Here is a 23,677-nt window from a genome sequence, read left to right as displayed (position 1 = left end):
TACAAAGATGTTTTGGAGGCTTTGACCACTGGCAGCAGCCTCAGAAGACCCTCCTCTGAAGGAGAGTATTTCTTCAGGTCAAACACTTCCAGCTCCTCTTCTGATGTCAGTAAGATGAAGACCAGAGCTGACCACTGAGCAGGAGAGAGAGACTCTCCAGAAAGTCTTCCTGATGTCAGGTACTGTTGGATCTCCTCCACTAAAGAACGGTTGTTCAGCTCATTCAGACAGTGGAACAGATTGATACTTCTCTCTGGAGAGAGATCTCCACTTATCTTCTCCTTGATGTAAGACACTGATTTCTTATTGGTCTGTGAGCTACATCCTGTCTGTCCAAGCAGACCTCGTAGGAGACTCTGATTGGTCTTCAGAGATAGGCCCAGGAGGAAGCGGAGGAACAAGTCCAGGTGTCCGTTCTCACTCTGTAAGGCCTTATCCACAGCACTCTGGTAGAAGAGATCAGATTTCTTTCTTATAAGAGTAGACCACCTGAATGGTTGTTCTTTTGTGATCAGATTGACACCACTGTCGATGAAGGTCTTAAAGACATAAAGGGCAGCTAGAAACTCCTGGATGCTCAGATGGACAAAGCAGAACACATTGTCCTGATACAGCCCACACTCCTCTTTAAAGATCTGGGTGAACACTCCTGTGTACTCTGAGGCTGCTCTGATATCGATGTCACACTCTGCCAGGTCGGCCTCGTAGAAGATCAGGTTGCCTTTCTCCAGCTGGTTAAAAGCCAGTTTTCCCAGAGAAACAATGATCTCCCTACTCTCTGAACTCCAGTGTGGATCTGTTTCAGCTCTCCCATGATACTTCCTGTCCCCCTGTATGGACTGAACCCTCAGGAAGTGGCTGTACATCTGAGTCATGGTCTTTGGCATCTGTTCTTCACCCTGTGATGTTTTGAAGAAGTCCTCCAGAACGGTAGCAGTGATCCAACAGAAGACTGGGATGTGACACATGATGTGGAGGCTTCGTGATTTCTTGACATGGGAGATGATTTTACTGGCTATCTTCTCGTCTCTGAATCTCTTCCTGAAGTACTCCTCCTTCTGTGGGTCGGTGAACCCTCTCACCTCTGTCACCATGCCAACACACTCAGCAGGGATCTGATTGGCTGCCGCAGGGCGTGTGGTTATCCAGATGCGAGCGGAGGGAAGAAGGGTGCCCATGATGAGGTTTGTCAGCAGCACGTCCACCGAGGTGGACTCTGTGACATCAGTACAGATCAGGTTGTTCTGGAAGTCTAGAGGAAGTCGACACTCATCCAGACCATCCAAGATGAAGACAACCTGGAACCGGTCGTAACTGCAGATTCCTGCTTCTTTGGTTTCAATAAAGAAGTGATGAATAAGTTCCACCAAGCAAAACTTTGTATCTTTCAGTAAATTCAGCTCTCTGAAAGTGATGGGAAATGTGAAGTCTATGTCGTGGTTGGTTTTGTCGTCAGCCCAGTCCAGAGTGAACTTGCGTGTTAAGACGGTTTTACCAATGCCCGCCACTCCATTTGTCATTATTGTCCTGATTTCTTTTTCTTGTCCAGGTAAGGGTTTAAAGATGTCTTGACATTTTATCGGTGTTTCCCCCTTGGCTGGTTTCCTCGAAGCTGTTTCAATCAGTCTGACCTCATGTTCCATGTTGACCTCTCCACTGCCTCTCTCTGTGATGTAGAGTTCTGTGTAGATCTCATTCAGAGGTCTTGGCTCTCCTGCTTTAGCTATTCCCTCAAACACACACTTGGTCTTCTCCTTCAGATGTGACTTGATTTTATGTTGGCATTCAGCAAAAGCAGTTTCTAAATTAGAATACAACAGAAGAAACAAAAGTCTCTTACTACTCTGTTACAAAATAAAAGCATCTTCCTTATCTGTTTTCAAAATAAGAGTATCTTACTGCTCCACAACGTGTCTGCCAGCTCCTCCAGCTTCAACTGCTTCATGCAGAGCCGTGTGATATCTACAACTCCCTCTCTGGCACGTCTCCTATGCTCCACTTCCTCACCATGCACCTCCTCCTCCCTCTGACTCTCTGAGCATTGTGGGTAATCTGGGAAGAGAACCCTCCAGAGCTTCTCCACCTCCTTGTCTAGAAAAGCGTGTGCGTTCTCCTTGATCCGCTGTAACAGAACAAACATCGATGAGAACTTTACTCTGAACTAACTGAGGACATCAGAACCATGTGTCCTGGATTCACATCCTGCAGGTCTTAAAGGGGTGATATTATGCCCCCAGGTGTGACTGTGATAAGCCATGACGGCCATTTGAAAATCTGCCTATTCCTTTGTTTTAGTGACCCCGAGTGGGCGTGTCCACCTAAATGTATGCTGAATAGATCAGTCTACCCACCTACCCAGTGGACTGTAGGACAAATGTTGTCTATCCATCTTACATCTAGGTGGCCACTCCCACTTGTGACGCCAGTAAAAACACAGGAATCTGCAGATTTTCAAATGGCTTGTAATGGCGAATCACACTCACACCTGATGGTATGATATCACCCCTTTAAAGGTGCGTTCACACCAAAAAAGAAGGGGAGGCAGGATCCATACAAAGTTGGATCCAGTTCACATGTCATTCATAACAGAACTCAGGGTTGCACATTTAAACACCTTCAACTCTGTGTGTTGCTGCTGGACAGACTGACCAATGGTAACCGTTGACCTCCCCTGCTGTTGTCTGTGGACACCAGACACACACACACACACACACACACACACACACACACACACACACACACACACACACACACACACACACACACACACACACACAAACAAACACACACATTCACACACACACACACACACACACACACACACACACACACACACACACACACACACACACACACACATACACACACACAAAAACAAAGCGCATGAACATCACTGTAAACCCTGCTCCGTCTATTGGATTTGAAGTCTGGAGAGACCACCCGGCAGGGTCAAGGGGAGTCTCCTGTCTGCTGCTGGACTCTTTAAGAACCTTTTATTCTGAAATAATTTATTTATTAATTGCTTTTTCTAAAATATAAATAGTCTGAGGACATTGAGGTATTTTCATTTTAAAATCGATGTTATCTCTAAGAAACACATGCCTCATATGTACGTCCACACACAACAACATAAAACAATAGCTAACAATAATGAAAACATAAAAGATACAAAATTTAAGTTAAACGCTTGATATAATGGATTCATAAGCTGGAAACGTCCTTCTAGCTGTGTTCATATGTTAATGATAAAGGTACAACACTCCCCTCCAAGGAGCGGTCTAGAAGAGGAAGCTTTGTGATGGAAAAATCCATTTAATGTTTCCTTTTAATCATTGTTACAACCCGCTCCCCACCAGGGGGATCCGGGGGCGAGTGGTGGAGGGCGTGTACCGCCGCCATCCACTAGCCGGAGGCAGAGAGCACTACATTCCTCACCCTCATCAGCCAGATGGGGAACACCTGGCCGGAGGGAGGAAACGAGCGGGTGGACATCTTATAAGGCAGCCAAGGACTCATTCCAGGAGGAAGGCAGTCAGACCTACCAGGAGGTGGCCATTGACACGACCCAGGCTACGAGGCTCACGGACACCCTAGCACAGTGTTGTATACCCTGTTCTTTAGCCGACTGCGGCTTAAACCAGCATCCAGTGCGTCGTACTTGCCGTGACAAACAGACTCGTACGGAACCGGGTTGTCACATCATCTAATGCTTTCCTGCTGCTTGTATTGTATAGCCACCCTATCTTCCTCAGTGTTATCCTAATGTTAACCTGTGTGCTCGGGTAAACCCGTCACTTATGCATTCTTCTGCTTGATGAGAACACAGGCAACTCTGTGTCTTTGGGAAACATTACCTGATTTGATTATTGATATATGCACTCTTGGGAGGATGTGAAACTGTTTAAATAAAATAGCTGTCTAACTGTATTCTGGACTCACTCTGATAGAGGAGTCTAATGAATGCATACATTAAAATAGGTTAATTGTCTACAACTATTGTGTGCTTTTTTGCATTTAGAAATCTAATTTGTCCTAGACGCAATATCTCTGGAGAAGGGTTAGGGTTAGGGTTACTCCACTCCCTGTCTTTAGTTTACAACAATGATCCTGGATGGCATCCTCTATTGATTAGGCCTGTCCTTGGAATGCTTGGAATTGTATAGTTTTAACCAGAACCCTGCCTGTGAATGGAGACTATTGGACCATACGCCTGATGGTTGGGGTCCAATAGCATTCCCTCATGTTTGTATTGCCCACTTTAAAACCTGCTACATTGTGATCCTTACAGATAGCTACAACCAGCGATCGCAGCAAGAAAGGCTGATAACGGATCTCCTTGTTTAAGACCTTCTTCATGTCAAAGCAGAAGAGATCATAGAGTTTGTGAGCCACTGGGTTAATAAATGTTGGGCTGAATCGAACACTTTTAAAATATGTAAATAAACAAAGCTGTTCTCTTCTAGATAAACAACAACAACCATCTGTGATTCAGGACTCTAGGATGTCTGACTGATGTATTTAATAATCTGACAGATCCTTACCTTGGCTCAGTAGGCTGATTTCCTTCTTGAAAACTAATAGGTTGTTCCATAGACATGTCGCTCTTCATGGAGACACAGCTGGGTCCAGGGGGGTCTGCTCTCTCCTGCTGGACTCTTCTAGATAATTTTTTATTCAAATGTTTTAATGCTTTTCAAATTATTACATTGTAGAGATACAATAACAGTAGTTTAGGGCATAAAATTATCGTATTTTAAAGTAGAGTGTTTGATATAATTGATTCATGAGCTGGAAACGTCCTTCTAGCTGTGTGTTCATATGTAAATAGGTTCTACTCTTCCCTCCAAGGAGCGCTCTAGAAGAGGAAGGTTCTCAGGCGGCCAGCTGGCCTAAGGAAGTGTTCCATGTAGAGGCTGGGCTGCAGACCCAGCCCTCCACCCCCTGACTTTAGGTTACATCCCAACATGACCCCCTGAGAACCTGAATATTTGAATAGTAATGTCTAGTATTTTGATGTTTTATCCAGGTCCATATGTCTTGGTTTAAATAGTGGAACACTGTGGCCTCAGCTGGCCTACTGAGAAAAACAGTTCGCAGTTTTTGCTTTGAATAAGTTATTCCGCTTTTATTTTAAACCTTTCTAGCTATGCTTTTTGAATGTTTTCCTAGAACCTGCCTGTGAATGAAGGTAGTTTATGGTTTAACCAGAGCCCTGCCTGTGAATGAAGGTAGTTTAGGGTTTAACCAGAGCCCTGCCTGTGAATGAAGGTAGTTTAGGGTTTAACCAGAACCCTGCCTGTGAATGGAGGTAGTTTAGGGTTTAACCAGAACCCTGCCAGTGAATGGAGGTAGTTTAGGGTTTAACCAGAACCCTGGCTGTGAATGGAGGTAGTTTAGGTGAGGGCCGAGCCGCCTGCTGAAGGGCCTCGTTGGTTCCACCTGGGGCCTCTCTAACGCTCTATCAAGCTGGTGCCTGATGCTCCCAGGCGCTTATTCTGCTTCATTCTGTGTTTCTACCTGTTGCCTTGTTTGGCCTTCTGGGTTAAAGGTTTGTATAATCTTTTGCCCAATCTGTAGGAAGCTGCTAGGGGAGGTGGGATTTCATTTGGTGCTGCACTTTATCCTGTTTTTGTTGAGCTAGGGAGCTAGGCTTACCTACTGTGTTTGCTTTGAGCTGTTAAGATTATTTTTTAAATTCAGTCACATGTTCTTATTTTGGCCCAGGCTCACCCTGATGGTAAACACCTGACCTATTTCAGGCGGGATAGGTTAATAAACCCTTTGTTCACTTGTGAACCCTGTGTCTATACGATTTGAGTTAGATTTATATTGCCCCCTCTATCCCCTAGACCAGAGGGTCATAACATCCACGTTCACTAAGGGGGGGGTCTACTTCGGGTACTTTCAATACTAAACCACGGAGGTTCCTGTCTGGTGGCTGAGGCTATTAGACCATACGCCTGATGGATGATGCATAACGGTCATTAATAATGTTAGCTTTCCCCCACAAGGCAACCCTGTCTCGTCAAAATTACGTTCCCAGAGAACTATTCGGCGTTCTCAATTACGTTTGTCCTAAAACGTATTTTGTCCGCGATTACGTGTTATTGAACGTATTGCAAATACGTTCGTCCTCAGCCTATTTTTTGCCATTTATTAACCTCTAGGGTTATGTTTGGTTGAAACGTATCCCAGATAGGTTAAATGTCAACGTATAGCACATTATTGTCATTAAGGCATATCTTCCTTTCAGGGAACGTTTCATTTAACGTATTTTGTCTGAAAAACGTATCTTGGCTGTGGATACGTGTTATTGAACATATCGCAAATACGTTCGTTGTCAACCTATTTTTTGCCATTCATTTACCTCTAGGATTATGTTTGGTTGAAACGTATCCCAAATATGTTAAATGTCAACGTGTAGCACATTATTGTCATTAAGGCATATTTCCCTTTCGGGAAACGTTTCATTTAACGTTATTTTGTCCCTGATTACGTCTTATTGAACATATTGCAAATAGGTTCGTTCTCAACATTTTTGTTGTTATTTATTTAAGCTACCTCTTGGATTACATAGGCTACATTTAATTGAAACGTATCCTTAATAGGCTACGTTAAATTTCGATAACACATTATTGTCAGCATATAGGCATAGGTCTACCTCTCGGGGAAGCGTACGTTTGATTGTAATGTTAATAGTCCAACATTATATCAACATGTCACAAGAGGAGAAATTAGCTGCTGACGGGGTAACTGTAGGAGCGGGGGTTGCTTTGTTGATTTCTTTATCTAGGGCTATAGCTGTGGTCAAAGCGGGAAGTGTGCGTTGTCTGGGCGGCTGCCTGAACTGAGCTGCAGGAAATTATGTTCACACGTTTCTTCATTCATTCATGAAGGCTATACCGGTGAACGGTGACGTCAGACTCACGCCCACCTACAAACCAATCAATGTCCAGAATCAGTCTGTCCTCTCGGAAAATAAGACCACGTAGGTGGTTTGTTCCGCCACAGATTACGACCCATTGGAATTTATCCAAAACGAGCGAACGAGGCCCTCTACATGTGCGGGCAACCCTTTCTCATCAAAATTACGTTCCCAGAGAACTATTCGGCATTCTCAATTACGTTTGTCTAAAAAACTTATTTTGTCCGTGATTACGTTTTATTGAACATATTGTAATGACCTCGCCGGTGACATAACGACGTCGAGTCATTAGTAATTGAATGAACTTTTAATGGACCAAAACCAGGTCACTGAAACCCGTAACCAACGGCAGAAATCCCACCCAAAACAAACCCCGGTTACCCCGGCAACCCCCAACACGGTCTCACTCACGTGCAGGCCCCCACCCTCGTGTTCTTCCAAGGCCCCCCCCCAAGCTGACCTAATGATTCGCCCCCACACTGATTGACAAGAAGAACATTACAATACATGCACACAGAACAACTGGCATAACGGACAACGAAATACAATGCAACACATAACACACAAACTATTTAACTGTCCCAGGGTCGCTACAATATCGTAAATACGAATTCGTTCTCAGCCTATTTTTGCCATTTATTTACCGTGTTACTATGGCAGAATAAGGAATAAATTCATGCATTATCATTCAACTTGAACATGTGTTTTTACAGTATAGAGTGGTGGAGAGGGATGACGTATGTCATCAAACCCGGAAGTGAGCGTCGCCCTCGGTTCCCTTGACAAAAAGCCAACGGGTTTTCCATTGGATTTTGGATTATTGCAGAAAAATCCTCAACTCCTCAAAAACGGAAAATAAATAAATAAATAAAAATAACCGTGCTCCAAAGAACGAAGTGTAAACCAATGCATTCTGAATGGGAGTGTTTCTCCGATTTTTCCATGCTACACAACGAAATGTAAACCCATGCAAATAAAGACTTGGTCATGGTCATAATAATTTCAATATCATTAATCTACTACTGAGTGTGTAGAGAGGTATTCTATTTTTTTCAACGGGGCTGAATCCAGTCACTTGACCGTCATGGTTGCTATGGTGGTTGCTATCGACCGCCCCCTCTAATAACTCTAAAAACCACGCGGCAAAGGAGCTGCCGTCAATTGGGTTGTTTTTGTCGTAAACTAGGGTCCGATGGTTGAAAAATAGACAGATATTCCAAGGTATCCTTAAAAGGCAGCTTGGATGTGTTTATTTTCTGCAGTTTAGACTTCTTCTATAACTAATTTTTTAAAGCAAAACACCAAGCTCATTGATTTAACGAGGGAGGGTTATTTGAAACAATTTATTCAATAAATATTTGTGAGAGGTCATTCCTTCTCCTGATTTTACTTCCTATTTATGTCTAGGGTAAACCCCTACTGTCCACAAGCATCCCCCCCCTCCCCATATGGATTTGGAGAATTGTTGCCACGTCCCAGTGGTGGAGGTATCATATATATATGAAAGAGGGCATTCGATTATAGCCTACTGCAATGATCAATTAGGAGGCCGAAGCCCTAAAGGAAGTGATGCAATAGGTGACTGAGTCGACAACATTTAAGTAAGCTGTATAGCGTCTCTTATATATCAAAGGGGGTCTCAAAGGACGCATACGCTCAACCTGTGGCTCCAGCACTACAGGAAATGACTCAGCAAGTGCTCCATCTCGTTGCAACTCACCCAGCGGCTCGCTTGCAAGATTTTGGCCTGAAGTTCTTCCCAGACCTACACCCTAGCCATCCAACATGCATATCTGAGAATCAGGCCTCTCTTTAATAATGACAAAAAGTTATGAGAGAAACACACATTAACTTTTTGTTATCTCATAAGCGGCGTGGTGCCGGCTCCTTTTGACCTTTTGACCCCCGACTTCAAAAACGTGGCCGCAGGCCAGCTGTGTCTACACACCTTTAGCCACGAATGTACACCTCCATCCCACAAAAAATGGGGACTAGAAACTAACCTCTGTCTTATGTACATGTACTGTACTGTTGGAGGTCACGCCCCTTTGCCGACCTTTTCGAGATAGCTAGGGATGCTAAAATGTTTACACACATTTCCCGGGGCCCCGTGAACGACATACCCGAGATTTGGAGTTCTAGCCCTTAGAGAAAAAAAGTTTTCCCAAATGGAGTGTCATTTGGACAAAGCCCCTCAGAAGTGTAGCCTGCAAGACCTAATGGTTCAGAATGTGGTGGAAAAACAGTTTTTGAGATAGGAAGGTCCTAACGTCCTGAAATTTTAATACCTTATTATAGGGCCTAACTGGGACCTCCACACCGAAACTTGGCCCGGTCGGACCCCGAGGGCAGGAAGGGGGGGGCCTGCCCTCGGGGTCTGACCGGGCCAAGTTTCGGGCAGGAAGGGCCCCCCCTACCTGCCATCGGGGTCCGACCGGGCCAAGTTTCGGTGTGGAGGTCCCAGTTAGGCCCTAGAATAAGGTATTAAAATTTCAGGACGGTAGGACCTTCCTATCTCAAAAACTGTTTTTACACCACATTCTGAACCATTAGGTCTTGCTGGCTACACTTCTGAGGGGCTTTGTCCAAATGACACTCCATTTGGGAAAACTTTTTTTCTCTAAGGGCTAGAACTCCAAATCTCGGATATGTCGTTCACGGGGCCCCGGGAAATGTGTGTAAACATTTTAGCATCCCTAGCTATCTCGAAAAGGTCGGCAAAGGGGCGTGACCTCCAACAGTACAGTACATGTACATAAGACAGAGGTTAGTTTCTAGTCCCCATTTTTTGTGGGATGGAGGTGTACATTCGTGGCTAAAGGTGTGTAGACACAGCTGGCCTGCGGCCACGTTTTTGAAGTCGGGGGTCAAAAGGTCAAAAGGAGCCGGCACCACGCCGCTTATGAGATAACAAAAAGTTAATGTGTGTTTCTCTCATAACTTTCTGTCATTATTAAAGAGAGGCCTGATTCTCAGATATGCATGTTGGATGGCTAGGGTGTAGGTCTGGGAAGAACTTCAGGCCAAAATTTTGCAAGCGAGCCGCTAACCCTAACCCTCCATATGGGGAGGGGGGGGATGCTTGTGGACAGTAGGGGTTTACCCTAGACATAAATAGGAAGTAAAATCAGGAGAAGGAATGACCTCTCACAAATATTTATTGAATAAATTGTTTCAAATAACCCTCCCTCGTTAAATCAATGAGCTTGGTGTTTTGCTTTCAAAAATTAGTTATAGAAGAAGTCTAAACTGCAGAAAATAAACACATCCAAGCTGCCTTTTAAGGATACCTTGGAATATCTGTCTATTTTTCAACCATCGGACCCTAGTTTACGACAAAAACAACCCAATTGACGGCAGCTCCTTTGCCGCGTGGTTTTTAGAGTTATTAGAGGGGGCGGTCGATAGCAACCACCATAGCAACCATGACGGTCAAGTGACTGGATTCAGCCCCGTTGAAAAAAATAGAATACCTCCCTACACACTCAGTAGTAGATTAATGATATTGAAATTATTATGACCATGACCAAGTCTTTATTTGCATGGGTTTACATTTCGTTGTGTAGCATGGAAAAATCGGAGAAACACTCCCATTCAGAATGCATTGGTTTACACTTCGTTCTTTGGAGCACGGTTATTTTTATTTATTTATTTATTTTCCGTTTTTGAGGAGTTGAGGATTTTTCTGCAATAATCCAAAATCCAATGGAAAACCCGTTGGCTTTTTGTCAAGGGAACCGAGGGCGACGCTCACTTCCGGGTTTGATGACATACGTCATCCCTCTCCACCACTCTATACTGTAAAAACACATGTTCAAGTTGAATGATAATGCATGAATTTATTCCTTATTCTGCCATAGTAACACGGTAAATAAATGGCAAAAATAGGCTGAGAACGAATTCGTATTTACGATATTGTAGCGACCCTGGGACAGTTAAATTGTTTGTGTGTTATGTGTTGCATTGTATTTCGTTGTCCGTTATGCCAGTTGTTCTGTGTGCATGTATTGTAATGTTCTTCTTGTCAATCAGTGTGGGGGCGAATCATTAGGTCAGCTGGGGGGGGGGCCTTGGAAGAACACGAGGGTGGGGGCCTGCACGTGAGTGAGACCGTGTTGGGGGTTGCCGGGGTAACCGGGGTTTGTTTTGGGTGGGATTTCTGCCGTTGGTTACGGGTTTCAGTGACCTGGTTTTGGTCCATTAAAAGTTCATTCAATTACTAATGACTCGACGTCGTTATGTCACCGGCGAGGTCATTACAATATGTTCAATAAAACGTAATCACGGACAAAATAAGTTTTTTAGACAAACGTAATTGAGAATGCCGAATAGTTCTCTGGGAACGTAATTTTGATGAGAAAGGGTTGCCCGCACATGTAGAGGGCCTCGTTCGCTCGTTTTGGATAAATTCCAATGGGTCGTAATCTGTGGCGGAACAAACCACCTACGTGGTCTTATTTTCCGAGAGGACAGACTGATACTGGACAATGATTGGTTTGTAGGTGGGCGTGAGTCTGACGTCACCGTTCACCGGTATAGCCTTCATGAATGAATGAAGAAACGTGTGAACATAATTTCCTGCAGCTCAGTTCAGGCAGCCGCCCAGACAACGCACACTTCCCGCTTTGACCACAGCTATAGCCCTAGATAAAGAAATCAACAAAGCAACCCCCGCTCCTACAGTTACCCCGTCAGCAGCTAATTTCTCCTCTTGTGACATGTTGATATAACGTTGGACTATTAACATTACAATCAAACGTACGCTTCCCCGAGAGGTAGACCTATGCCTATATGCTGACAATAATGTGTTATCGAAATTTAACGTAGCCTATTAAGGATACGTTTCAATTAAATGTAGCCTATGTAATCCAAGAGGTAGCTTAAATAAATAACAACAAAAATGTTGAGAACGAACCTATTTGCAATATGTTCAATAAGACGTAATCAGGGACAAAATAACGTTAAATGAAACGTTTCCCGAAAGGGAAATATGCCTTAATGACAATAATGTGCTACACGTTGACATTTAACATATTTGGGATACGTTTCAACCAAACATTATCCCAGAGGTAAATAAATGGCAAAAAATAGGTTGACAACGAACGTATTTGCGATATGTTCAATAACACGTATCCACAGCCAAGATACGTTTTTCAGACAAAATACGTTAAATGAAACGTTCCCTGAAAGGGAGATATGCCTTAATGACAATAATGTGCTATACGTTGACATTTAACCTATCTGGGATACGTTTCAACCAAACATAATCCTAGAGGTTAATAAATGGCAAAACAATGGGCTGACAACGAACGCATTTGCGATATGTTCAATAAAACGTATTCACGGCCAAGATACGTTTTTCAGACAAAATACGTTAAATGAAACGTTCCCTGAAAGGAAGATATGCCTTAATGACAATAATGTGCTATACGTTGACATTTAACCTATCTGGGATACGTTTCAACCAAACATAACCCTAGAGGTTAATAAATGGCAAAAAATAGGCTGAGGACGAACGTATCTGCAATACGTTCAATAACACGTAATCGCGGACAAAATACGTTTTAGGACAAACGTAATTGAGAACGCCGAATAGTTCTCTGGGAACGTAATTTTGACGAGACAGGGTTGCACAAGGGATGCTCTGGTGACCCAACCCGGCATCACGCAATTGCGTGCTCCTGCGCACGAACGTTAATCTATTGAAGCGTGTTCCCGAGCACGATAGTCCGACTTTTTGCGTGTTACACAAAACGAAATGTAAACCAATGCATTCTGAATGGGAGTGTTCTAAGACAATTAACGTGCTCCACAAAACGGTACGAGAGAGAGAGAAAGAGAGAGCGGGAGGGACAGAGAGAGAGAGAGAGAGAGGCTTCAGGAAGGGTGTGCGCAGATAGTACAGTGCACCCTAGTTATGTTTATGTCAAAACCTATATATATAAATAGGCTGTGGAAATTGCAATAAGTTAAGAACACAACTTCGCACGTTGAGCACACAGCCGTGTGACTCGTTTATTTTGTAAAAAAGAAAACCGGAAAACAAAGCGTGCTGAAGGTAAACAAATCCAGCATGGTCTGTGACGTCATGAGACGCACGTTAGTTGAAGGGGGGGGGGGGGGGGGGGGGGACACGTTTGTTGAGGGGGGGGGGGAGACACGTTTGTAGGGGGGGGGGCACGCGAGAGTTGGTTTTTATTGAACGCTCGACAACGAGAGTTGGTTTTTATTGAACGAGACTTCAACACGGAACAGCTGCACGAAACGATGGTCACGTCACTCTCGGTGACGGTGTCGACAATAATGAACACACGAACAATGTTAATAGAACAACACACAACCACATAACATCCCGAACCCATTAACCCCACTTAATCCTAACAACAAAACAAGTTAACAAAAGCCCCATTTGTCAACTGAGAACCCCAATTCCCTGAATCCCCCGCGGCTCCGGAACACGGCGTAGCTTATATTAATCTTTATTATCTGAATGGGAAATGCAATATTTTAGGACAGATACACCATTAAACGCGTTTCTAATGACATTTCTAGCGAGAAATTTACATTTTCCTTACATAATCTTCAGTCAGTGAATGTGTATGATCTTTATTAATCTTTATTATCTGAATGGGAAATGCAATATTTTTGGCCTACTGAGGTCAGGTTGAAAAAAAGTTTTCCCAAATGGAGTGTCATTTGGACAAAGCCCCTCAGAAGTGTAGCCTGACTGGGACCTTCCTGCCCGAGACTTGGCCCGGTAGGACCCCGAGGGCAGGAAGGGGGGGCCTGCCCTCGGGGTCTGACCGGGCCAAGTCTCGGGCAGGAAGGGCCCCCCCTTCCTGCCCTCGGGGTCCGACCGGGCCAAGTTTCGGTGCGGAGGTCCCAGTTAGGCCCTAGAATAAGGTTTTAAAATTTCAGGGCGGTAGGACCTTCCTATCTCAAAAACTGTTTTTCCACCACATTCTGAACCATTAGGTCTTGCAGGCTACACTTCTGAGGGGCTTTGTCCAAATGACACTCCATTTGGGAAAACTTTTTTTCTCTAAGGGCTAGAACTCCAAATCTCGGATATGTCGTACACGGGGCCCCGGGAAATGTGTGTAAACATTTTAGCATCCCTAGCTATCTCGAAAAGGTCGGCAAAGGGGCGTGACCTCCAACAGTACAGTAAATTTACATAAGACAGAGGTTAGTTTCTAGTCCCCATTTTTTGTGGGATGGAGGTGTACATTTGTGGCTAAAGGTGTGTAGACACAGCTGGCCTGTGGCCACGTTTTTGAAGTCGGGGGTCAAAAGGTCAAAAGGAGCCGGCACCACGCCGCTTATGAGATAACAAAAAGTTAATGTGTGTTTCTCTCATAACTTTTTGTCATTATTAAAGAGAGGCCTGATTCTCAGATATGCATGTTGGATGGCTAGGGTGTAGGTCTGGGAAGAACTTCAGGCCAAAATCTTGCAAGCGAGCCGCTGGGTGCAGGTGCAACGAGATGGAGCACTTGCTGAGCCTGGACTTTCATAATCTTCGCTCTGTGAATGTAAAGGATGTTTGGTCGGAGGTTACGACGAAGAATCATAATGTGAATGGGAATATTCTATAAATCTCTTGATATCATCTTTCGTCTCAACACTTCTGCTGCAGCCACTTAAAGTCTCACTCCGAGAACCTTAAAATATGAATCAATCCATTAGAAGTATGAAAATATCTTCCCGGTGGTGCAACAGAGCAAACAAGGTGTCCTTTGACATCTACGTTTCGAGACGATTGCAACAGTGCCACACATGATCATATTTGAATATGTTTCGGGGTAGTAATTAGCTGTCGATTTTGGAGGCCTTTATCAATAATGACCAGCCATAGATTTGCTTCCCGATGGAGATTTTTGACAAATTACATGTTAATTAGCATCTACACGTTAAGCTGAGTCCAATGAGATCAAGCTCGGCCTCTTGCTACACCGAGATCATGTCCTAGACCTAGGTGTACCATGTAAAATACATGTTACCATTAGCTAGAGTGTCGTTCTTGGTGTCATTGGACTCAGCTCAACGTGTAGATGCTAAATAACATGTCATTTGTGACAAATCTTTATCGGGAAGCAAATCAATAGCTGCTCAGTATTGATTAAGGCCTCCAATTTTGACAGCTAATTACTACCATTAAACATGTTCGAATATGCTCATGTGTGGCACCGTTGCAATCTCCTGGAAGCGTAGATGTTGAAGGACACCTTGTTCGTCCTCTTACGCCACCGGGAAGATATTTACATGCTTCTGATTGACTAATGAATTGATTCAGCTATTCCCCCAGAAGTCTGGGGTCAAAAGGTCAAAAGGAGACGGCACCACGCCGGGGTGGATCCAGATCTCGGGCAACAGCGCAGGGTTGCCAGGTCCTGCAAAAAACGTGCCCCCCACATACCGTTCAAAATCCACCCAAAATGTCCTAGAAGCATCCCAAATAAAAAATGATATTATTGGCCATTTTGGCCAACGTTTTGAAAGTAATAATATTTGAGGGAATATTTTTTTGTTGTTGTTTTAGCAGCGAAATGCACCGTGTGAGTGTGTGTGTGTGTGTGTGTGTGTGTGTGTGTGTGTGTGTGTGTGTGTGTGTGTGTGTGTGTGTGTGTGTCTGTGTGTCTGTGCGTGCGTGTGTGTGCTTGTGTGTGTGTGTCTGTGCGTGCGTGTGTGTGTGTGTATAACACGCTATTTTATGTTGAAATGCGACGTAATCCAGTGTTCACGAAAAGTACACTGTCAACGTATGCTTTTGGCGACTGGGTTGGCTCTCAGATATACGTGTTTCTAACAAGATGATATCATTAAAAGTTACATAAAGTAACAGTTTAATAACACAAACGCAGGAAGCACGTGAGCTGCTAGTTTAGCGAAAGCAACCTGACGTCGTTGAAACATGCGAGCGAGCCGATCAAATCCTAATAACTATAAAACTAAAGATCAGACACAATCACTGACTGAAGATTATGCAAGTAAAAGTATATTTCTCGCTAGAAATGTTATTAGAAACACGTTTAACGGTGAATCGGTCCTAAAATATTGCATTTCCCATTCAGATAATAAAGATTAATAATGATCATACAAATTCACTGACTGAAGATTATGTAAGGAAAATGTAAATTTCTCGCTAGAAAAGTCATTAAAAATGACTAATTTTTAAAAAAATTAGTCATTGCGTTTAATGGTGTATCTGTCCTAAAATATTGCATTTCCCATTCAGATAATAAAGATTAATAAAGATCATACACATTCACTGACTGAAGATTATGTAAGGAAAATGTAAATTTCTCGCTAGAAATGTCATTAGAAACGCGTTTAATGGTGTATCTGTCCTAAAATATTGCATTTCCCATTCAGATAATAAAGATTAATATAAGCTACGCCGTGTTCCGGAGCCGCGGGGGATTCAGGGAATTGGGGTTCTCAGTTGACAAATGGGGCTTTTGTTAACTTGTTTTGTTGTTAGGATTAAGTGGGGTTAATGGGTTCGGGATGTTATGTGGTTGTGTGTTGTTCTATTAACATTGTTCGTGTGTTCATTATTGTCGACACCGTCACCGAGAGTGACGTGACCATCGTTTCGTGCAGCTGTTCCGTGTTGAAGTCTCGTTCAATAAAAACCAACTCTCGTTGTCGAGCGTTCAATAAAAACCAACTCTTGCGTGCCCCCCCCCCTACAAACGTGTCTCCCCCCCCCCCTCAACAAACGTGTCCCCCCCCCCCCCCCCCCCCCCCCTTCAACTAACGTGCGTCTCATGACGTCACAGACCATGCTGGATTTGTTTACCTTCAGCACGCTTTGTTTTCCGCTTTTCTTTTTTACAAAATAAATGAGTCACACGGCTGTGTGCTCAACGTGCGAAGTTGTGTTCTTAACTTATTGCAATTTCCACAGCCTAATTATATATATAGGTTTTGGCATAAACATAACTAGGGTGCACTGTACTATCTGCGCACACCCTTTCTGAAGCCTCTCTCTCGCTCTCTCTCTCTCTCTCTGTCCCTCCCGCTCTCTCTTTCTCTCTCTCTCGTACCGTTTTGTGGAGCACGTTAATTGTCTTAGAACACTCCCATTCAGAATGCATTGGTTTACATTTCGTTTTGTGTAACACGCAAAAAGTCGGACTATCGTGCTCGGGAACACGCTTCAATAGATTAACGTTCGTGCGCAGGAGCACGCAATTGCGTGATACCGGGTTGGGTGACCACGGTTCCAGGCCTGTTTGTCTGTTTGAAACTCTTCCTTTAGGGGGTCTAGTTCTACTTTCACTAGATCTGACGGGTTAGGAGGGAACAATAAGAGAAGATATCTGAAGCCATTCTTTGGCCCGGTTGGAAAATAGATTTTGGTTAAAAGGTTGACAATGGCAGCCTCCAGATCTGAACCAGTTTACTTAACATCCTGAAAATGAGGAGGATTTAAGATGAGATGAGAGTGTACGGGAGGGTTCTGAGATTAGCTCAAGAAGAACATCTGCAAATAACATTCCCTCTTGTTATACAGTATTGCCCACTTTGATGCCTGCTATATTGTGATCCTTACAGATAGCTACAGCCAGCGATCTTAACAAGGAAGGCTGATAACGGATCTCCTTGTTTAAGGCCTTCTTCATGTCAAAGGAGAAGAGATCATACAGTTTGTGAGCCACTGGGTTAATGACTGTTGGGCAGAATTCAACGTTTTTAAAAGCTGTAAATAAACTAAGCCATTCTCTTCTAGGTAAAAATCAACAACCATCTGTGATTCAGGACTCTAGGATGTCTGGCTGATGTATTTTATAATCTGACGGATCCTTACCGTTGCTCAGTAGACTTATTTCCGTCTCCAAACTTAGGTTGTGTCGCAGATTGGTCGCTCTTCATGGAGACATGGCTGGGTCCAGGGGGGACTGCTGTCCGCTCCAGGTATCTTTTCACATGTGTGTTCCTGGGAATTAAATGGTTTGTTGTTTTTCAACAGACATTAATAATCAGAGGACAATGGCATCCTCAACCAAAATAAGCTCTCAAAGCACTTACCCAATGACATGAAACAATAGTCAATACATAAAACATGCAAGATAATAGGCAATTTGAACAACGGAAAATATGAAAGAGAGAGAACGAATGAAAGAAAAATCTGGTGGCCAGAGTAAGTTATTTCATGATAAGGGTTCACTAAGAGCACTATAGAGCATAGAGTAGTCATATTGAAAGCTGTGTAGAGTAGAAACAGCCTTCCAGAACACTGACTTTTTTCTCTCCCAGGAGATATGACCTCATGCACCAACGTTCTGGTGGAACCTCAACTTCAGGCTGTCTAACAACCTGCTCTATCCCGCTTGGACCGCTCCAGTATACATGATCTAAAGTTTTAAACTGGATCAGGGTTGTTCAGGGTCATCTCCAAATCAAACAAAGAGTTCTCAGCCAGTCAGCGTCCTGAAAGGTCACCTTGAGGTCAACTTCCCAGGCAGTTTTTATTGTTATATTATTAAAACCTGAATAGTTGAAGAGTAATGTCTAGTATTTGGATGCTTCGTGTCCAGGTCCATATGTGTTGGTTTAAAGAGTGGAACACTGGCTCAGCTGGCCTACTGAGTGAGCAGACCGTCTGCATTAAAACAGGTCTCAGTTTTTACTTTGAATAACATACTTCACTTTTTCTAGCTTTTTAACCTTTTTCTCCATGCTTTTTGAATGACAGGTTGTTTAACCAGAACCCTGCATGTGAATGGAGGTAGTTTACGGTTAACCAGAACCCTGCCTGTGAGAGGAGGTAGTTTACGGTTAACCAGAACCCTGCCTGTGAATGGAGGTAGTGTAGGGTTTAACCAGAACCCTGCCTGTGAATGGAGGTAGTTTAGGGTTTAACCAGATCCATAGGGTGCTGTTAAATATGTGGGGCTAAACAAGCCGTATCCATTGATCTGTGCAAAATAAAAACATGCTGTTCGAGAGTCCAGCTGGCTTGGCTGCTGCCCTTGTGGCAGTCACTTATTCTGCTGAATTAGGTGTTTCTACCTGTTGCCTTGTTTGGCCTTCTAGGTATTCTGGGTAAATCTTTGTTTAAGCTTTGGCCCAGTCTGTAGGAAGCTGCTAGGGGCCTTTCATTTGGTGCTCCATTTCCCCCTGTTTTTGTTGAGCTATGGAGCTAGGCTTACCTAGTGTATTTTTTTTGAGCTGTTAGATTATTTTTTAAGGTAAGTCTTATGTCTTATTTTGGCCCGGGCTCCCCCTGATGGTAAACAACTGACCTATTTCAGGCAGGATAGGATTGCAATAAACCCTTTGTTTACTTGTGAAACCCTGTGTCTGTACTATTTGAGTTAGCTTTACGTTGCCCCCTCTCTCCCCTAGACTAGAGGGTCATAACCACCACGTTCACTAAGGGGGGGTCTACTTAGGGTAATTTCAATACTAAACCAAGGAGGTTCCTGTCTGGTGGCTGAGGCTATTAGACCATACGCCTGATGGATGATGCATAACGGTCATTAATAATGTTAGCTTTCCCTCACAAGGGATGTCCTGGTGACCACGGTTCCATGTCTGTTTGTCTGTTTGAAACTCTTCCTTTAGGGGGTCTAGTTCTACTGTCACTAGATCTGACGGGGGAGGAGGGAACAATAAGAGAAGATATCCGAAGCCATTCTTTGGCCCGGTTGGAAAATAGATTTAGGTTAAAAGGATGACAATGGAAGCCTCCAGATTTGAACCAGTTTACTTAACATCCTGAAAATGAGGAGGATTTAAGATGAGATGAGAGTGTACGGGAGGGTTCTGAGACTAGCTCAAGAAGAACATCTGCAAATAACATTCCCTCTTGTTATACTGTATTGCCCACTTCAATGCCTGCTATATTGTGATCTTTACAGATAGCTATAGCCAGCGATCTTAACAAGAAAGGCTGATAACGGATCTCCTTGTTTAAGGCCTTCTTCATGTCAAAGGAGAAGAGATCATTCAGTTTGTGAGTCACTGGGTTAATGACTGTTGGTCTGAATTCAACGTTTTTAAAAGCTGTAAATAAACTAAGCCATTCTCTTCTAGGTAAAAATCAACAACCATCTGTGATTCAGGACTCTAGGATGTCTGGCTGATGTATTTCATAATCTGACAGATCCTTACGATTGCTCAGTAGACTTGTTTCCGTCTCCAAATTTAGCAAGGTGTGTCCCAGATTGGTCGCTCTTCATGGAGACATGGCTGGGTTCAGGGGGGACTGCTGTCCGCTCCAGGTATCTTTTCAAATGTGGGTTCCTGGGAATGAAATGGTTTATAGTTTTTCAACAGACAATAATAATCAGAGGACAATGGCATCCTCAACCAAAATAAGCTCTCAAAGCACATACCCAATGACATGAAACAATAGTCAATACATAAAACATGCAAGATAATAAGCAATTTGAACGACGGAAAATATGAAAAAGAGAGAACGAATGAAAGAAAAATCTGGTGGCCAGAGTAAGTTATTACATGATAGGGATTCACTAAAAGCAATATAGAGCATAGAGTAGTCATATTGAAAGCTGTGTAGAGTAGAAACAGCCTTCCAGAACACTTTAACTTTTTCTCGCCCAGGAGATATGACCTCATGCACCAACGTTCTGGTGGCATCTCAACTTCAGGCTGTCTAACAACCTGCTCTATCCAGCTTGCACAGCTCCAGTATACATGATCTAGAGTTTTAAACTGGATCAGGGTTGTTCAGGGTCATCTCCAAATCAACTAAGAATTCTCAGCCAGGCAGCGTCCTGAAAGGTCACCTTGAGGTCAACTTCCCAGGCAGTTTTTATTGTTATATTATCAGAACCTGAATAGTTGAAGAGTAATGTCTAGTATTTGGATGCTTCGTGTCCAGGTCCATATGTGTTGGTTAAAGAGTGGAACACTGGCCTCAGCTGGCCTACTGAGTGAGCAGACCGTCTGCATTAAAACAGGTCTCAGTTTTTACTTCGAATAACATACTTCACTTTTTCTGGCTTTTTAACCTTTTTCTCCATGCTTTTTGAATGACAGGTTGTTTAACCAAAACCCTACCTGTGAGTGGAGGTAGTTTACGGTTAACCAGAACCCTGCCTGTGAATGGAGGTAGTTTACGGTTAACCAGAACCCTGCCTGTGAATGGAGGTAGTGTAGGGTTTAACAAGAACCCTGCCTGTGAATGGAGGTAGTTTAGGGTTTAACCAGAACCCTGCCTGTGAATGGAGGTAGTTTAGGGTTTAACCAGATCCATAATATTTGGGGCTAAACAAGCCGTATCCATTGATCTGTGCAAAATAAAAACATGCTGTTCGAGAGTCCAGCTGGCTTGGCTGCTGGACCTGCGGCAGTCACTTATTCTGCTGAAATAGGTGTTTCTACCTGTTGCCTTCTTTGGCCCTCTGGGTAAAGGTTTGTTTAAGCTTTGGCCCAGTCTGTAGGAAGCTGCTAGGGGCCTTTCATTTGGTGCTCCATTTCCCCCTGTTTTTGTTGAGCTATGGAGCTAGGCTTACCTAGTGTATTTTTTTTGAGCTGTTAGATTATTTTTTTAAGGTAAGTCTTATGTCTTATTTTGGCCCGGGCTCCCCCTGATGGTAAACACCTGACCTATTTCAAGCGGGATAGGTTTGCATTAAACCCTTTGTTTACTTGTGAAACCCTGTGTCTGTACTATTTGAGTTAGCTTTATGTTGCCCCCTCTATCCCCTAGACTAGACGGTGGTATCATCCACGTTCACTATGGGGAGGGTCTACTTCGGGTACTTTCAATACTAAACCACGGAGGTTCCTGTCTGGTGGCTGAGGCTATTAGACCATACGCCTGATGGATGATGCATAACGCTCATTAATAATGTGAGCTTTCCCCCACAAGGGATGTCATGGTGACCACGGTTCCAGGTCTGTTCGTCTGTTTGAAACTCTTCCTTTTGGGGGTTGAGTTCTACTGTCACTAGATCTGACGGGGGAGGAGGGAACAATAAGAGAAGATATCCAAAGCCATTCTTTGGCCCGGTTTGAAAATAGATTTTCGTTAAAAGGATGACAATGGAAGGCGTCAGATTTGAAAGCGTTTACTTAACATCCTGAAAATGAGGAGAATTTAACATGAGATGAGAGTGTACGGGAGGGTTCTGAGACTAGCTCAAGAAGAACATCTGCAAATAACATTCCCTCTTGTTATACAGTATTGCCCACTTTAATGCCTGCTATATTGTGATCCTTACAGATAGCTACAGCCAGCGATCTTAACAAGAAAGGCTGATAACAGATCTCCTTGTTTAAGGCCTTCTTCATGTCAAAGGAGAAGATATCATACAGTTTGTGAGCCACTGGGTTGATAAATGTTGGGCTGAATCCAATGTTTTTTAAAGCTGTAAATAAATGAAGGCGTTCTCTTATAGATAAACAACAACAACCATCTGTGATCAGGATTCTTGGATGTTTGTCGCTGTTCAAGGAGACACAACTGGGTCTTAAAGCTAAACACTGGAAATAATGGATTCATGAGCTGGAAACTTCCTGTTAGCTGTGTGTTCATACGTAAATAGGTTCTACTCTCCCCTCCATGGAGCGGTCTAGAAGAGGACGGTTCTCAGGCGGCCAGCTGGCCTAAGGAAGTGTTCCATGTAGAGGCTGGGCTGAACACACAACCCTCCACTCCCTGACTAGTAGTTAACATCCCAACATGACCAGTGGCTCATCAACCTGCTACTGGGGTGATAGATGGTTAAGTGCTGAGGGGTCCTCCTATATATACAGTCTAGTGGAGGAGTAATGTTAGCTTTCCCCCACGAGGGTTTCTCTGCTGACCAAGGTTCAATATCTGTTTGTCTGTTTGAAACTCTTCCTTAAGGGGGTCTATTTCTACTCTCTCTAGATCTGACAGGTGAGGAGGGAACATTTAGACAAGATATCTGAAGCCGTTCTTTGGCCCGGTTGGAAAAGAGATTGTGGCTAAAAAGAGACGATGGAAGTGTTTCAGATTTGGACCAGTTTACTTTACATCCTGAAAATGAGGAGAATTTATCAATTCATTTAAACAGAGATGAGAGTGTATTCGTGGGTTCTGAGACCAGCGCAAGAATATCCTCTGCATATTGACTTATGCCTCGTATTGACCTCTTTAATACCAAGTATATATTGTGATCTTACAGATAGTGACGGCATAGAAAGGCTGATAACGGATCTCCCTGTCTGCTAGAGCTGCTTCATGTGAAAGGAAAAGAGATCATACCATTTTGAGCCAATGGGCGGCTACATATTAGGGATCTATGGATGGTTGACTGTTGCATCTTGTGTAATCTGAAAGATTCTTAACCTGGTTCAACTTTTTTCATTGCTTTCTTGAAACTCATCATCTTGCCAGAGCTGGGTCGAGGGGAGTCTGCTCTCTCCTGCTGCCACGGGCTTCAACACAAAAGACACAGACCTTTACTCAGACGATTGATGGTGTCATGATGTGTAACTGCTGAGCTCTGAGATGGACGACAGTCACAGACAGTGAGAGATCCTCTTCTTACCTCTCAGCTTTGCTGTGGCAGCCATATCTCCCAGACAGAGTGGTTTTAGAGGTAGGACCCCCCTCCTCTCTCTCCTCATCCATAGTAGACTGGAGACCTGGATACAAACACAACTACATATTGTTTCTATGGTCATTCAGCGTTCGGTTATTCCCTGCTTTTAGAGAACCTGCTTATTGCCGGTCATTGCTGTTCATTGCTGTTCTCAGTCTCAATGAGGGAAAAGACTTGGAGACGCAGCCCAGTGTTTACT

At 43.6% G+C, this 23,677-nt stretch overlaps 2 protein-coding genes across 3 annotated transcripts in view; one reads left to right on the top strand and one right to left on the bottom strand.

Moving 5' to 3' along the window:
- The window catches only part of LOC115560349 (NLR family CARD domain-containing protein 3-like), a 31,401-nt gene extending 26,435 nt beyond the window's left edge, over positions 1–4,966 (bottom strand). The window contains exons 1-5 of the mRNA XM_030379748.1: positions 4,890–4,966; positions 4,542–4,649; positions 2,615–2,681; positions 1,900–2,137; positions 4–1,801 (exon numbers count right to left, since the gene is read on the bottom strand). Of these exons, the coding sequence (XP_030235608.1) occupies positions 4–1,801; positions 1,900–2,137; positions 2,615–2,681; positions 4,542–4,649; positions 4,890–4,966 (2,288 nt within the window). The remainder of the gene's footprint in view (positions 1–3; positions 1,802–1,899; positions 2,138–2,614; positions 2,682–4,541; positions 4,650–4,889) is intronic.
- The window catches only part of LOC115559454 (neoverrucotoxin subunit beta), a 544,561-nt gene that overhangs the window by 417,222 nt on the left and 103,662 nt on the right, over positions 1–23,677 (top strand). The gene's annotated exons all lie outside the window — the stretch shown is intronic.

Source organism: Gadus morhua, chromosome 15 (genome assembly GCF_902167405.1).
Source record: "Gadus morhua chromosome 15, gadMor3.0, whole genome shotgun sequence".
NCBI lineage: Eukaryota > Metazoa > Chordata > Actinopteri > Gadiformes > Gadidae > Gadus > Gadus morhua.
The sequence above is the reverse complement of the archived record's forward strand: the minus strand, read 5'-3'. Positions and strand labels throughout refer to the sequence as shown.